Below are 17,278 nucleotides of genomic sequence, written 5' to 3'. Positions count from 1 at the left end.
GTTTTACCTGAGACAGCCCTGGTTAAAAAATTATGGACATAAAATGGGGAACTAAAATCTGAAAGCCATTATTCCCTTGGCTCAGTTTCTTAATTTCTAAGCAAGAGTCAGATCCTCACAAGATTGTTTCCTTTCTGGATCTGTGACTAATTCCTGCATGTACAAGGTCTGTTTAAATTAGTGGGATGGAAACTGCTCTTCCCTGAAATACTCACTGCATGATTGTAGTTTCTGTTGACGTTTTGGGTAAAAACATTTAAGACTAAGAGTTGTTTAGCACTTTAGTCTGTAATCTCTCTCCAGCAGGTCTCTTCAGTCTTCCCTTCCTTCTGATTTCACCATATTTCTCTTTTTCTTACCTTATATTTTATATGCACATTGTATATATGAATGCTTACAGTTCTTTTCATTCCGTCATCAATGGTGCAAAAGAAAAAGTAAATAATACAAAATGTATCTTAATTAATTTTTTGTATTAATTGCAGTTTTACAATCTGCCACAAAACAGAAGTTGTGAAAAATACATTGAATCCAGTGTGGCAGGCATTCAAGATTTCTGTCAGAGCACTCTGTAATGGAGACTATGACCGGTAAGGTGTAGCTTAAGCTTTTTTGCATATACATATTTTTTCTCCCTAGTGTGTTCTTTATTTAATCAACATTTTGAAATGATAATAGGTGTTCAAAACCATTCATCACATTAAAGAATTTAGAAAAATAAAGCAAATGTACTTAACCTGTAGGAAATGCTAGTGGTGTTTTCTGGAAAAGGCTCTTTGCTCTCTATGGTGTGAATTAGAAACAGAAAGAAAAGACTGATTTAAAGCTTGGTCTCTGTGACAACTGTACACAAATATTTTTTAATGTTTCAATGAAAAACAATGATGATCTGTTTTCCTTGAGTGACAGTGCAATGTCAGAGGATGCTGATAAATGAAAGGCTTTAAAATACATAGATCAGTAGATGAGAAGCACAGAAGGTAGTCATCTTCAGATTTGAGGTTTTCAGTGGTGCCATGCAAAAGGATCTATCTTCAGGTGGTAATAATAACATGTTTTTAATCAACATCTTACCACTAATAAGAAACAAATTAGTTCAGTGGAAATGGGTATTTTTAGACTCCTTAAAAATGGCCATGTTGGTTACTCTTTCACTTAGATGCAGTAAAAACGAAGCCATTTTTTAATGAGCATATTCAAATAGAATTTTTTACTTGTATTTGGGTTAATGTGCATAATGCATAAGCAAAATAGTATTCATTAAGCTAGTCTCTGAACACTGCACTGTTTATCATATTAAAGAAATAAGTTTTCAAATTAATTAGAAAAGATGTTGTGGTGCAGGCATATTGAAATAACTCCAGCATTCCAAATTAAGGGAACTTGAAAGTGTAATAGCACTCCTCAAATTATTTTTGTATATCTACTGTTGACCTGCTTTCAACATGATGTGCTCAGTGAATAGAGGCTCCATGGAACTTCATAGTCCTGCATACAGCAATCATGTTTCAAGTTAAGAAGTGGTCCTTAGCTCTCAGGTTGATTCAAATTAACCTGCTGATAGTCCAGAAAGAACTTCAGAGGTTTGGATTTTTTTAGTTAGAAAGCCCTTCTTTCTAAAGGTGAGAATTGACTTCCTGACATCCACATGGTAACACATAAAAACACAAACCCCAGAGGTCTCTTTCAAATAGTGATAGTTTTCACAGATAAAGTTTTGGTGCTCTGCATTCTGTGATAGATGTGAAAGATGGGAATAATGTCATTAGTAAAAATATGTCATGGTAAATGTTTATTCTGGTGTTGGGGACACTAAATATTCAGCTAGTGCATGCTTCTGACTGAACTCTGTCCACATTTTCATATGGAATGACCAGGATTTGCTTAATTTTTCTCAAACTATGCAATTATACAGTGTTTTCAGACATCACAGGAATGGCATTTCAGTACTTAGTGTCTAATGTGTCTTTGTTCTTTTTTTCTCCTAGTATGAGCTTTCAAAAAGCACTTACAGTTACTTTCTGCATAAAAGTTTTAAAACAGAGATACCCATCTCTAACCTTGATTATTTTTAAATGAAAGGGGTTTTTTAATATTAAACTAGGAAACCCATCCTCTAAACTGTGTCCTTTAAGGTAAAGGTTAAGTTTCAGTATGTGAAGATTGGAAAGGTCTTTTAATATCTTGCAAATCATGCAAAATAGATAAAAGTCAAGATCCGTAATTAATCCTTTAATATGAAATAAATTTCATATTAAAGAGAGGAGCTTTATTCAAGGATGTATTGCTCTTACTGCAGTTACCTGTCTGAAGATCCTTCTCAGGAATTTATCTTGATATTCTTAATAATTTATTTTGATCTGAGTTTTCTCACTGAGATGATTCTGCTATTTGGACACAGATTTGTTAGACTATTCAAAACTTAAATCCCACTAAACCTTACATAAATCTTAACTTAGTGGTGTGTTCTGTCTGTCATAACAGGTTTTGAAATGGAAGTAAAATAAATTGTCTAGGGAAAAAAATGTTGTGATATTGCCTTTTTTTGCTGAATTCCTCTGAAGGTGAAAGTAGTTTCCTTTGAACGTTGAAATACTTGGTAGGATAAGAGGTTTGGAGTTGTTTTTCACTTTGTTCTGCAGAACAACTTTCACTTTCATCCGTTTTCATTGTAAGGGAACTTAAATCCAACCTGAATTATGCAAGAGCTGTAAAATATAACAAATGGTGTGGTTAGGAGCCTTTAAATTTGAGTTGAAAAGAGGTACATGCAGACAAAGCAAGTCCTTCTTTTCGTATTTTGAAATAACATAAAAATATGAAAAACATCCAGGTGTGAATTGTTTGATATTATATTGTACATAATATCAGCTGTTGCTCAGCTTTATCTCCAAAGAGTCCCTTCTTAGTAAAGAAAATGAATCAATACTATTTGATTGTATGTAATTGGAAGAATAAGGAGCAGCTTCCATGGAAGCAAATGACAAAGTAATTGCTTAGATTCTTGTCCCCTCTATTAATAAGACTGCCCCAATGACTTCACTTCATGTGAAACTGTTCTGAAGAATAAAACTAAGTTACATTGTTGCTTAAAATATGGGAGGTGTTATTTTTCTATCCCATGTTCAGTTGATTTTAGGCCAAATCAACTGCTAGTGGTAGTTGAATTTGCTTACATATTTGCACTTTCTGTGGTAAAAGGAGATGAACAAAGCTGCCTAATATCTGTATCCTCATATATCTTTCCTCTTTCATCAAGGATGTTGATGATAATATGCTCTTTAATATTTGCATTTTAAGAAATCCACTCTTGAAGTATGTGAAATATGATTGATCTTTACTTGAAAAATATCTGGGTTTTCCTTTTTATCTGTTTCCCAGTCATCCCTGAAGCAAGGTTAGAGCTGCCCTCAAGGGTTCACTTTACTCATAAGGAAACAGTTCTTCAAAAATTTGATAATACTTTAAAGTTTAAAGAATCATTTATTTTAAAAACCACAGAAAATTCAGAGCATCAGCAAGTAAAAATATGTTGGTCAAACTTCCAATGTGTTTAATTGTTTCCTGAGTTTCCAGTGTATTTAGCTATTGATTTATGAAGAAGTGTTGTGTAACCTGACAGGCTATTTACTGCCCCATGAGAAATTACTGAAAAATTCTGGTTTTTGAGTTTGACTTAATTAATGCACCCCTATTTTATTAATCTTAAAGGCAATCTGGGTACATATTTAACATTTTAATAGGGTTGTGTTGTTGTTTTATTTTTTTTATTTTAGGACAATTAAAGTAGAAGTGTATGACTGGGATAGAGATGGAAGGTAAGACATCATTTCTGTAAAACTTAAGGGTTATTCCTGCATGTATCTACACATTGCAAAACATATAAATATTTAGTGTCCAGCATAATATTAGAGAAAGTTAGTTATTTGTCAATATTTAGAGGTACAGGTACTGGAAAAAACTCTTCTGTGGTACAGCTCTGTGTTTTGCAGTGGTGGTAAATGCTGATGCATTAGCCTATTTCAAACCTGCTGTGTGTATATTCATCCATGGAAGATGATAAAATGCCTGCAGTGGCTACTCATGGTGGCCTAAATATTGGAATATAGAAGACACCTATTCATTGCCTTAATTTCACATTGGGTCTGAATGTTCATTTCCACATCTGTCTTCATCAAAATGTTATTGTAAACTCTGGAGTTGGAAGACCTGAGTTTTGTATAACCCCCTTGAAAGAGGACAGTGGAATATATATGGAATTTCTGTTGCTAAATTCAGGAGGGATCTGTTGTTCTTAAGAGCTATGAACCCCAGTGTACTGGCTGTACATTTCTTTCTGAAGAAATGAGCCTACCATATTGCCTTTATTTTGACAGACAAGGTACAATTATCGTTTAACACAGTGGATTGATACCTCTTGTTATTTTAAAAATGTTTGAGCTTGTATCTTCATACTTTAAATAGAAACTGTATTCATAAGTCTTGGTACTAGAACTGAAATTTAATACAGTAATATATTTATTTCCATTTATCTTTAAGTTAGTCTGGCTTAATTATTTCCTATTAATCATAATTTATATTTTAAAATATATGGATATGCACTTGCCTTTTGATTTTTAAAACCATATTATTTATTCTACAGTAATGTCTCTAATACAACCAAAGCAGTTTGCTTCTAGTACTATAGATAATGATATTGTGCTTCTGTGGCAATGTCTTGTAATCATAGTAGGCTAATGTATCCTGTGCTACTGTTCATTAACTTGCTGACAAGATCCAAAAGCCTTTTCAGCTCTCTTGTGTTATAATTTTGTCTTTTTGGTTTTCCATCATGAATCCTGTTGATTTACAAGCATTCTTATCTCACATTTACCCTCTATGAATACCTGCCAGTGTAAATTCATCCTTCTTGATTAGATATTCATTGGAGAGAAATAACATATATACATAACATATTCTAGCAATTAAAACAAGTGTATTTAAATTTAAAAAGCCATACTAGCAAAAAATCATTGCACCCCTATTAGAATTTCTATTAACATTCTTTTCTGAATGAGATTTGGCAAATCCTTAAAAATTTTATGTGTTTGTGTATAAACCACATTTTTTGAAAATAAGCTAGCAATGAAAAATTAAATCGTATTGCCACATTAATAAAAAACAAGGATTATATTTTATCAAGGTATCAAATCCCATGTGCTGTCTCACTTTATCCAAAATCTGTAAGATTTAAAGGAAAAGGAAGAAATCTGACAAATAACACTAAGTAACTGCCAGTCTGATTGAAATCTGGAACACACTGTGCATTTCAGACAATCATCAGCCTCTCCAGTCTCAAATAGTTTCAAATATTACCTGTGTTTCCTCACATCACAATCAGAATACCTATAAAGTTAATATCTAAAAAACAAAATGAAGGGATACCATTTACATGTTTTCCTTTTTATTCTAATGATATGATTTTTTGCTGCGTTTTGCTTTCTGTCTATTTTAAATTTAGAAGCACACAGAGCGCTGACATCTTTAATGTAAAATTCCTCTGAAAGGTGACATGGAACTCATCTTACATGACTTTAGACAATGCAAAAATCAGACAAGTAGATTGAACTAATCATTTAAGCTACTTCAGAGGCTTACAGGGGAAAATGGTCTGATTGAATCCATCCTACCTGGAATAAATTGCCAGCTGGTGGTGTCTATAAACCTACAGAGTGATCATAGCAAAACCTAAGTGCCCAGTTTAACTCTGACATTGCCAAGTATATCTGAAATTAATCCCATTCAAGAGTTACTCTAACAATTTTTTGTACAACTCTGCTGCTCCTCAGTTTATATTAATTTCCATCTGTGATGGACAGTTTTTATAAGCTGTTGTTACACCAGCTGGACACTTCACCACACTGGATCTTTTTGCTCCAGAGATGTGCAGACTGGGCAGGTCCAATCTTTGAAAGATTGCCTGCTCTCCAGATAGCAAAGCAAGTTATTCTGAATATTACAGGCTGTTCTGCAATCAGGAAGACAAAATTACAGCACATACACTTGATTTCTGAATCATGACTTGACTGGATTTTGACTTCCTGAGTCTTGACTGAGAAGTTTTTTTCCCTTTTCCCCATTCTGTGTTACCTGTGCTTTGGCAAATAGCACCATGGTGCTTTGGGTTGAGCTGCTTCCTTCATGTTCCTAAACTACATTGTTGAAGTAATTGAAATGTAATATCATGATCATATTGTTGTCATCAAATAGCTCTTATTTATTTTCAAATATTACACAAAGCTTCTTGACAAAAAGTAATGCATGCCCTTGGTAACATTAACACTATTAATTACTAAACATCCTTTGTGTCAAACCAGTTTTTGCATAAAAAATTTTGCATTAAGATTGTCAAAATATGAACAACTTGTTCTGATCCCTTTTATTGCTTCTAAGAGCTGTGACAAACCCCAAAATATTTAATGCTATAAGAAGTCACAAAATTTGGTTTTGTTACTGGGCCAGTTGTTTGACAGAGTCACATTTTTAGGTTTTTTTAATTGAGTGTCATTATATATGAAGCAGACAGATATAACAGAAGGAAAAAAAATAAGATACTGCACAACTTCACATTAGCAATACTATGATATTTTTAGTTCTCTCTAAAAAGTTTCTCATTTAATTTCAGAAAAAATATCACTTTGTATACATGTTGTGAAAGTCATTTCACAGTCTTGACATTTATGAACTGTTACATAGAAAAAGGGGGGGGTTTATAAAGGTGTAAATATTGTCATGCTAAGCTGGGGCCACAGAAGCATTCATCTGAGAATATCAATACTGCAGGAGAGATTTTGAATTTCAGATTCTAAGCTCTTCCACCTTATTTTTTGTCCTTCATCTTCCTTCTCCACCTAGGTAGTTGATTTTTACATTCTTGCGTTTTATCCTTATTCATTGACATGCTTCTGATTATGATTGTCCTTTCCTCTCTTTTTTTTTCCTTTAGATAATAAAAAATTCAAAGTTTATACAATTTTTAAAATTATTTTAAGCACTTCAAAACACAGGGCTAAAAGTGGAAAACCTAGGGAGATGGGCTTTAAAATAATGTTGTGTGCTAAGACTCTCTTGTTCAGTGTTCTGATATGCCACTCATGGATGAAAATTTAGGAAAATTTGGTGTTGGGCAGGCAAGGAGAGTAAGTACTTTGGATTCTCAATCCAGAGACTAATAAGGAGATCCATTTGCTGAAGTGTGATGATTAATATTACAATATTTTCTTAATGACTTATACATCTGTCAAAGGCACATTTTGTCCAGCAGGCACTCAGCCATCAGTGCCAGTCTCGTGGTGGCATGTCCATCCCCCTGAGTGCCCAAAGCAAAGATCCTGGCTGATGCTCTTCCAAGTGCACAGGGCTCTCAGGCTGGTTATGTTTGCCCAAACCTTTGCAACATGATTCATCAGAGGAATCACATCTTTCTAGCTCATGTTTGGATATAGCCATAGGGAAAGGAGCTTTCCAATGTCTCTTGGAATTACAGCAGCAATTACTTTTGAGCAGTACAGATTCTTTTGCTCCCCAGGGACAGTCCTGTCTGGCATGGCTCATGTTTCCTGTTTGCTGCAGCATGTTTGTAGGTAGTCATTGAACTGTTGTTTGGATTTCTGCCTTAAATATAGAACCTGATTTGAAAATGAAAGGTTAGAACTGTTAGGAAAGGGAAAAGTTCTATTTTAAGCAATATATATTTTTCTCCAGTGCCATGGTTACCCAAGGTTAAATACAAATACACCTTGTGGATGCTTCCTCTATTCCCTGCTCAAATAGTCCTTGCAGTCTGGAGGGCATTTCAGCAGAGATATACCTCCAAAATACATTTCTTAAGAGACGTCTTTGTTTTGGAAGCAATTTGATGATCTCCCAGCTGAAAGGGGAGTGTTTCATGTGAGGTGGTCCCTTTTGAATCTGGGTAATGAGAAATATCTTTAACATAGAGTATTTCTCAAGCTTTCTTACAGTATGCTTTGCTTATCAGCATGAGGACTGAACCTCTTATTTCTTTGATTTACATATTTTGTGAATTCATGCTGATTTCAGAAAATGAGCTTTATATTTGAGGGGTTTTTTGTTTAATTTCATTATGAATAAAGCAAGAAAGAAATTTCATGTTGCTATGGATTGTTTCCATTTTTCATCTTGCAACATTCAGATTTATTTAAATTTGCTTTTAATATTTATAGCTTAATTAGAACTGTGCTGAATTTCTTAAAAAGAAGTTTTGCAAGTCACAAAGTCATAAAACTTTGCATTTCTATTGTAGTTTATCATTGGAGGGAAGGTAGAACAGTTAGCTTCATAGCTCACCAGATGTGGAGGCAGAGTGCAGAGGAAATGCAATGCCTTCTTAGGGCACAGCTGGAGCAGCACTGGGGAAAGTTCAGCTGGGCAGAGCAGAGAATGGAGCAGAACTTTTGGGACTTTTGGGAGCTCTGCACTTGGGGCTGAGCCCTGCAGCCCTTCCATCCCAGGTGCCTCTGAGGTACAAACCTGCAGCTCAGTCACATCTGGCAGCCCTGTGGGTGCTCCTGAGCCTGGGCACCTTCCCCAGGGTGCTTCCCCTGCCACATCCCCCTGTGGCACCGTGCTCACAGTGCTCCTGGGCAGTGTGCCAGCCCTGCTTATGCATTGGCAAAGCAGTTTTAAAACTTGAACAACAGCACAGGAGTGCCAAATGTATTCCTGGAGCGGGAATAGAGTTTAGAAAGGAGAAGTTTGATAACCTCTGCTTTGTTGTTAGGCTGAGATCTGCTTTCCAATAATACTATAAGCTGGGTAGCCTCAGTGGATTGCTTTTCTCTTCCCAGGTGGGAAGACAGAGGAGCTGAAATAAGCTTTGGGTCCTCCTCTTACAATTTCAGTGTCATGTTACACAGATTGGGAGGGCTGCTCTGTTACAGTGTTCACAGGGGTCCGAGGATGAGGGAAGAGATGAGGATCTGACTCCATGTTTCAGAAGGCTTGATTTATTATTTTATTATATATTATATTAAACTATACTAAAAGAATAGAAGAAAAGATTTCATCAGAAGGCTAGCTAAGAATAGAAAAAGAAGGAATGAATAACAGAGGCTTCTGTCTCAGACAGAGTCTGAGCCAGCTGACTGTGATTGGCCATTAATTAGAAACAACCACATGAGACCAATCACAGATGCACCTGTTGCATTCCACAGCAGCAGATAATAATTTTTTACATTTTGTTCCTGAGGCCTCTCAGCTTCTCAGGAGGAAAAACCTAAGGAAAGGATTTTTCATAAAAGATGTCTGTGACACTGGTCTTTTCTGGTTTAAGTTACTTCTTTCCTGTTTTCAGTAACTCCCTTTCTGTCACATAGCCTCATACACAGTTCAGAGTCTCTAGTGCCAGTGGTCATCCACTGAGGAAATGGTGACAGTTTTTGGCAGCCTGCTCTGTTTTTTCAGGTTCTGTAAACTTACATTGGGGTCAGTCACTGATTTACAGCATAGTCCTCATAGAGCAGCTAAGTTAAGCAAAAGACATCAAAAAGATTTAAGCTTATCCTTTCTAACTTTAAATTTGCATTACACAAAACAGAAGGAATAATAAAGATTTTTAAGCAAATTATATCTGTTGCCATTATTTGTCTCTTGGGTGTCAGTTCATATTGGCTGTGTGTCTCTTTTGCATTAATAGTTAAAACACATGTTTAAATTCCTAAATATTGTGCATTTGATTTAAAATCTTATTTTTCAAACAGCCATGATTTCATTGGAGAATTCACAACAAGTTACAGAGAGTTGTCAAGAGGGCAGTCTCAGTTCAATGTTTATGAGGTAAGTATTACAAGTATTTACTCACTCTCAGGAAATAAATGAGAAAACAACAATGGACAACACTGAAAACAAAGGAAAGCTATTATTGCCACTAATTAGAAGGCATATGTATGGCTATAACCCTTTTTTTTTTTGCTTCTGTAGGATGTGCAGGTCTTTGGTATTCCTTAAGGTATCCTTTAATTGGTCTCAGACTGCTGCCATTAAACTTCAGTATTTTCATAGTCCTAATATAGGTAACAGCAAATATAATGGTTTAGGTGAACACTAAAGAAGGCAGGGAAGGAGGGTGCTCCAATTATGTGCTGCACTTTTATTTTGAAGATGAGCAAAGGTGCTGCTGTGCAGAGCAGGACCAAGATAACTGAAAGCCATGGCTTTTGTCTCAGTTAGATCCAAAATCAGCCCCAGAGTTACAGCAAGTTATAGCAGTTTCCTGTGAATAGTGTCATAACACAGATTACTGTGTGCAGTGAAAATGTCCTCTCCTGTTGTATCACCGACACAAATCCTACCCTACCAGGAGTATTCTGTCATAACATCTGAAGTAATTTTTCAGTTTCTTAAATATGGTGTCAGTGTCATACTCCCAGGGACAGCATACATTTCCTAAACAGCTCATGTCTGCAATCCTCCATACTTGGGTACTGCTTCTTCTGGGTTAGTCTGTGCAGTATCAGAGCACAAGATACTGGGCAAATTCTCTTTTAAACATTTTGCTTTTACAAACTAACCCAAGGCAGGTAGAGAAGTTTGAGTGAGTGTCCCATATTTAAAGATGAGGAACTTTGCTAGAACCACCTCTTTGCAATTGAGCTTTTTTTAATAGGTTCAATATAAATCATGTAGCTTTCTAGGTTCCTGCTGGGATGTAAAATTTTCAGAGGCTAAAAAATGTTGTTTAATTGCTAAAGTTATCTGAAATTTGAAAAAGAACCCCATGTAAATATTATAATCATTATAGTACTGTGAATTATAGGAGAGAAACAAGCTGTCATTTAATTCATCTTTGCTTCCAAGTATATGCCTTGTTTCCCATGATATTTCACTCCAAGCTTTAGTGCAGTTTCTTGCAATTCCTGAGAAGCCAATTGCCAAGTTACCTGAAGCAGAAAGTTCAAATGAATCTTCTCTTTGGCATTTAATGACTGCTGGCAAGCAATATGCTGCTAATTCAGGCCTGACCATTGAATTCTGGAGAGCAGTGAATGCACTGCCACAGGGCAGACAGGCAGCCTGTTACCTTCATCTTCCTCTTCTGGGCAGATGTCAGCAGGAGTCACTTTCTGGCTAAAATTTTGGTTCCACAAGAATTGCTGCATTGTTTAATTGCCACCATTACACAGGCTTAGTCTATTGCTCATCAGACACTGTTAAATGGAGGGGCAGGAGCTACTTGGGATTTTTTAAGTGTTAATGGGTGTATATGTGTGTAAAGGAGTAAAAGCTTGGCAGAATATTTACTGTATAACACCAGTGTGGCATACTGGGGGAACAGGGACTCACTTGTTGAACATGTTTTGGGGAGACTTCAAATCATCGTTGTCTCCTTCTGCCTTACATTTCACTGCTGTTCTGTGTTGTGCAAGGAATAGGATCTTTAAATGTAATCTCATTTTGGTTGGGGGAGAAAATCTTTAGAAGACAAGCATTACTAGTTTGCCCATTTTCAGGCAAAATTCTTTAAATATTTTATACCAGATAAGTGACTAACATTTCAATTGGGAATGTTTTCATTCCTTATCATGTGCAGAACATCTGTGAGTAGTTTACAGTAAAACTTGGCAGCAAGCCATAAGGCATTGAATTTCCTAGATATGTAGGAGGTGGCTGAATGACCTAATTAACAAAATAATGTTTTGCTTCCGATTCCATGTGCATTTCTGGAAAAGCAGCAGTACATTTTCATGTGTATTTAACAAAATTAACTGAGACTTGCTTTTTGTAGGTATTCAGGAGGGGAAGAAAATTATTGGTGGCTACAGTGAGGAATTTTATGTCCATAGGTTCCAGACATTCAAGAAAATGTTTAATGCTTTGTGGTCCAGCTCCATGAAGAATCTTGGGTATGGGGAGTGCACTAAAGCCCCCCAAACTCCTGTATGCCAGTCAGGTGGTGATATTGAACATTTTCATGAAATTACCTATTTCAGGAAACTTGATCTTCCTGTCAGCAGATCCTGTATTGCACCAAGTACAGAAAGTGGGAGTAGAACAACTCAGGTGTTTCTCAGGTGCTGTGAGGAGCAGATGGAAAAAGATTGACTGGATTGTGGAGAGATGCATTGTGAGGTGACAAAGTAGTGACACCATACACTGAAACACTGTGATCAAGAATGCAGAAAAATGCAGAATTTTGGGAAAATTCAAAGAGTGTTTCACTGAGCTCTCAGATATAATGAACCTTCTCACCTCTGTTGCCCCCATCCCTTATTTGTCTAATATGAGTACCAGCACTGGCTCCCTGGCAAGTACCATGAAGATAAATTCGCTGGTTTCCAGCATGCACTGAAAATAGAGTACTTTCTGCATTGAAAATACCTTACACTTATCTTCATATTGGATCATACTGCTTTAATGCTTGTATCTGTGTTTCTAGGTAATAAATCCAAAGAAAAAAGGAAAAAAGAAAAAGTATGTTAATTCTGGAACAGTAAGTAAATGTATTTTATGTTACTGGATGTTTTTCTTCTTGCTTCAAAGAGAGTGTAGTTGACTTGTAATTGAACAGGATTAGAATAGAACTTTCTGTCAAGGCCACAATAAACTATTCACTTTTACACAGCATTTTATTTTCAGATGATTTTAATTTGAAGGGTTTGATAAAAAAATTGTCCAAATGTGCTGTCAAGTCGCCAGTGGTTTTCAAAATAAGTTCTACAAAAATTTCAGTTAAACAATTGAAACCATTGGACTGAAAACACTTTTTAATTTTTGTCTGAAACATACCTGCACTTTTACAAATAAATTTTCTTTTAAAATTTATCTGCTCAGTTAGCATTGTTAAAAGCTAGTATGCTTATCATGGCAAAATCAAACAGAGTCAACAATTTTTATTACCTAGGGGTGTTTGTAAATTTATTTTGAAAGATCTGTTAGTATTGTTTGGAATGAGAATTTCTCTTGTTTGATTTGCATTCCATGTTCTGTTCTCATGTTTATGAACCATTTGGTAGCAATGCAATTATTTCCATTCAGCACTTGCTCCGCTTTGATGTCCTGGCATCCATGATGTTCACACCATCATTTACAAAAAAAGTGAAGATAAATTTTGAGGATTGGTATATTGGAAAACCTAATCAGTTACGAGAGATGTTTTTTGTAAACACATCCACCATGTGGGTTTTTTCCACATGAACAGTTCCACTCTTGAGTAGGGCTCAGTAGGGCTATTTTCATGCTGAAAAGTAGCCTTGAAGGAATGTTTTGACATTCTCACATTCTTGTCTAAGTCTGTTTACCAGTGAGAAAATCAACACTTCTTCTTCTACCTTTGCTTTAAATTATGAAAAATTGGCAAAAGCAGCTTGCCTGCTAAAAATTACCATGCAATATCTAATTATTAGGTAATTTGTTCTTTGCTAACATATTTCTCTTACTAAAATGTATCATGTTAAAATCAAGTTGCAAGTCTATTGTCTTGAACTAGTGAGTGAGAAATTGATGTTAAGTGGTTGTTTTCAACCAGTGCTAAATTTTAGGTATGAAATCTGGCATAGGGTACAGAAGGGTAAAAAAATGTATTTTCACATTCAATTTTCATGTTAATTTTGGGTTAAAATACTTTAACATCTTCACAAGTATCTGTCTTCATTTGAAAAAACATTTTACTCATATTTGAACAGACAAAATGAACTGTGTCTTGTTCTTTACTTCCAACTACGTCAAAATTTCCAATAAACAGTTAGCAATTTTCTTTCCTTTTTCCTTCTTTACCTTTTCTTTTCTTTTTCCTTCTCTTCTGTTGGTTTTGTAATTTATTTTTTTATATCAAGTCATCTCTGTCCCCATTTGCCCTTACTTCTAGTAGTCCTTCAGGCTTCCCTTCTGCTTCTCCACATGGTCACTTTCTTATGTGTTTGCCTGCAGTTTTGTTTTTCTTGTCCTCATCATTTACCCAAGATATTCTTCATCCCACAAATTTTTAAATTTTCAAGCCAGGCATAGGCTTGAAAGACCATAATTTTCATTAATAGGAGGTAGAATTCTGGAGAACTTAGAGTGAGTATAAATAATTGACTGTTATCTCACTACTGCCTTTAAGGACTATGTACATACAGTGCATATCTCAATTTATTATTGCTTAACGGGTCATTTTGAATTCATGCAATCAAATTACATACTAGGCAGAAGTGTTTCATAATTCATGGTTAGTTTTAAACAAAGCCTAATAGAGAAATAAAAATTTCCCTGCATAAAACTTGAAGCATTAGTAGTCATTGACTATATGTAAGTAAGTACTGCAGTCACTTTGGGAGTTGTTTGTTTCCATTTTTTGACTTTTAAAATCAGATGCAGTGAACATATTTGCTTAAATTAATTAGGAAGAAGAGAATCAGCTGTAAGAGCAGATCAACCAATAATATTACTGTGTCCAGTGGGAAAATGCATAGAAATTTTGGTCTTTTTTGCAAGGCTATGCTACTAATAGCCTGGTAGAACATTGTTATGGTCTTCTGTTCTCAGCTAGAAGGGCAGTTTGTGATTTTAAGCTTAGCTGATCACTCAGTCACACAGAACTGTGACAAAGGAAGTTGGATGGAAGACAGAATTACTACATGTAATCTCATTCTGAGTCTAAGTTTACAACATAGGAGTATTTTCAATTTTTATATTTTGCTTCAAGTGGACACAAAATTTTGTGATAGATTTCCATTCCCTTTTTATTCCTTGTATCTTTATTCATGGATTTGCTGAATAGTTACTTAACCAGTTTTCACTGCCTGCTTGCTGCACATATATGAAAGAATTCGTGTAAATAAAATTAAAATTTTAATTCTTTGCTTCATAAATATTGCACAATATATGAAAATCTTGAATGCTGGATCTTTTCCACTTGAGCTTATACCTCTGTGACTCAATTGCTGAAAATGCCCATAACACCTTTAGATTACTTTGTGTTTTGGATCTCTGTCATTTCTGAATGATAAAATCTGGGACTGCTGAAATTTCTTACCAGTGCATTTTTATATATATACAGATATATGTGTATACATATACATAAATACATATATACATTTATATACTACTTTTAAAAAATTTATGTATTTCCTATATGTGTATACTTTACTAGATTTTTGCAGTCTAGGCTTGCATCAATACTCAATATGACCTTTAATGTGAGATGAGTAATTACATAAATTGTAATTGAGTTCTTTCAACAGTGTTGAAGTGCTCATGGTACAGATGCATTATCATATACCCTGTAATATTCAGATGTAGGTGTAGTACACAGAAATCAGATAACATGTATATGGTAACCTGCTCTGGAATACAATCTTCTGCCCCTTACCTTCTCCTTAAATAAAAAAAAAAAGAAGGCAATTATAGACTTCTCAACCTGTCTCTTCCCTTTCAAGAGCTGCCTGCTGAAATTATTTAATATCTTTTTTAATCTTTTTTTTTCCCTTAATACTGTAGGAAATTACATCCTAAGGACAGAGCTCGAAAAACATTGTGCTTATGTCTCTGCTTGTTCCGCTGGGAAACACACAATTCATGTCTGACTCTCTTTTATTTGCTTTCAGGTAACATTGCTTTCCTTCCTAATTGAAACAGAAGTTTCATTCCTTGACTATATTAAAGGCGGGTATGTGATTAGCAACAAACCTTTCTTGTTTTCACCATTTGTTCATGGCTCTCAGTAGCATCTGTAAGGAGCTGGATTATTTCCTCATTTAGGGGCTGTACTTTCCTACATAAAGCATGCAGATAGTTACTAAGTTAAGTTATGGGACTTTGCTCATACTGTTGGAATTCGACTTGATACTAAAACACTGAGAAAGAGTAACTTCTGACCAGCCAGAGAAAATTTGATTAAACAAAAGGGAATTATCTATATATATTAAGTTATTTAAATGCTGCCTATTTCTTCCAATTATACTGAGATTTGGTGTATTTAATATTGGCATTTATTTAGACCTTTTCCCCTTCAAAGGCATTTTTTTCGATAGTAATTAAAATTTTTAACGTGTTGGATTTCTCATTTATCATCATTTTTTCTAAAGAGAAGTAGAGACAGAAGTGTCAAATGTCTTACCCTAGAATGTGCCTGGAAATGGTACCAAATCTGAAAAATGCCTGGCTCTTAACATCCCTGCCAGAACACTATACTTCTCTACAATAATGGAAATTTGTTATGCATTCCTAGGCATTTATTTTTGGATTTTTGAGGCATAAAGTCTGCATATGCATTCCACATGGTTTTAAGAGCATTGATTACCTGTGAAGAAACAAGTTCTATTTTTTGGGGTTTTTTTTTAAGTCTTCAACCAGAGTTCAGTGGAAATAAAAGTCTGTGCTGTGTTTTGACAGTACTATATGGGGCTTTGGTCCCAGCAGTGGCAGTCCTACATTCCTGCTGGGGACTTGGGCAGAGGCTGAAAACGGCCATCCATCCATGTTCACCAGAAATTTCTATTGATTGAAGTCTGTGTATGCACAAATGCATGGAGAAAGAGTCTTGCCTCTAGTGGAGCTGTTTCCTTTGAAGTGTGCTGTACAAATATGCCATGACCATCCTATTCCCTATTCATTCAAAATTCATCTCTACAGAAGGAGCAGGTATAAGGAACTGAGGAGTTGAGGTTTGTGTCTGAATTTGAAAAGAAAATTTCATAGGGGCTGCTTATGTAATCTTTCCAGGGTGGTCTGTCCCATTCCTCACTGAGATGTTACAATACAAGTATATCCCATTAACTGCAAGTCAGAGAAAACTTGTGATATTAATAAATTCCACTTAAACTTTTTTTCTGCTCTTTTAACAAAAGAGCAATATCATTCAGTAGAATGCTCTGTGTTTAAAAGTATGAGCAGTGATACTTATTTAATTATTTTATATAGAATCTTTTTGAGTGATTCATACAATTATTTCTATGTACCTGCCAGTGAAAACTGTAGAAGTACTTGTGTAGAATCTTACCTTTCTTTCTGCAACATATGCAGTTACATAAACATGACATGAGGCTCATGTCAGGACGCTCAGACTCAGTTATTTTCTAGGCTTTTCCCTTCCTTTGTTTGTCTCATTTAATATGACTTCATATCAGTTAAAGTCCAGTTGACAAATATTTGAAGGAAGGGGAAAGAGAAGATTTTGTCATTAATCAGTCTGTTTTCCCATCATGTCCTCCAAAACTGGGGTTTTTTCAAGTTCCCTGTTTTTCTTCCATTTAGATAGGCAGGAGGTAGAAAGCACTGATTCTGCCATGGGCACAATGGC

The 17,278-nt window shown here is 35.3% G+C and overlaps 1 protein-coding gene across 2 annotated transcripts in view; it reads left to right on the top strand.

Annotated features, from left to right (window-relative positions):
* The window catches only part of CPNE8 (copine 8), a 69,903-nt gene that overhangs the window by 33,322 nt on the left and 19,303 nt on the right, over positions 1–17,278 (top strand). The window contains exons 9-13 of one of the 2 annotated variants that reach the window (XR_009274742.1): positions 486–590; positions 3,777–3,818; positions 9,762–9,837; positions 12,437–12,490; positions 15,478–15,584. Coding sequence is in view for 1 of the 2 variants with exons in the window: in XM_058804548.1 (XP_058660531.1) it covers positions 486–590; positions 3,777–3,818; positions 9,762–9,837; positions 12,437–12,490; positions 15,585–15,646 (339 nt within the window). In the remaining variant the exon portion in view is untranslated. Of the gene's footprint in view, positions 1–485; positions 591–3,776; positions 3,819–9,761; positions 9,838–12,436; positions 12,491–15,477; positions 15,647–17,278 lie in introns of both variants that reach the window. The other variant, XM_058804548.1, reaches the window with a different exon arrangement.

This window comes from Ammospiza caudacuta, chromosome 5 (assembly GCF_027887145.1).
Source record: "Ammospiza caudacuta isolate bAmmCau1 chromosome 5, bAmmCau1.pri, whole genome shotgun sequence".
NCBI lineage: Eukaryota > Metazoa > Chordata > Aves > Passeriformes > Passerellidae > Ammospiza > Ammospiza caudacuta.
The sequence above is the reverse complement of the archived record's forward strand: the minus strand, read 5'-3'. Positions and strand labels throughout refer to the sequence as shown.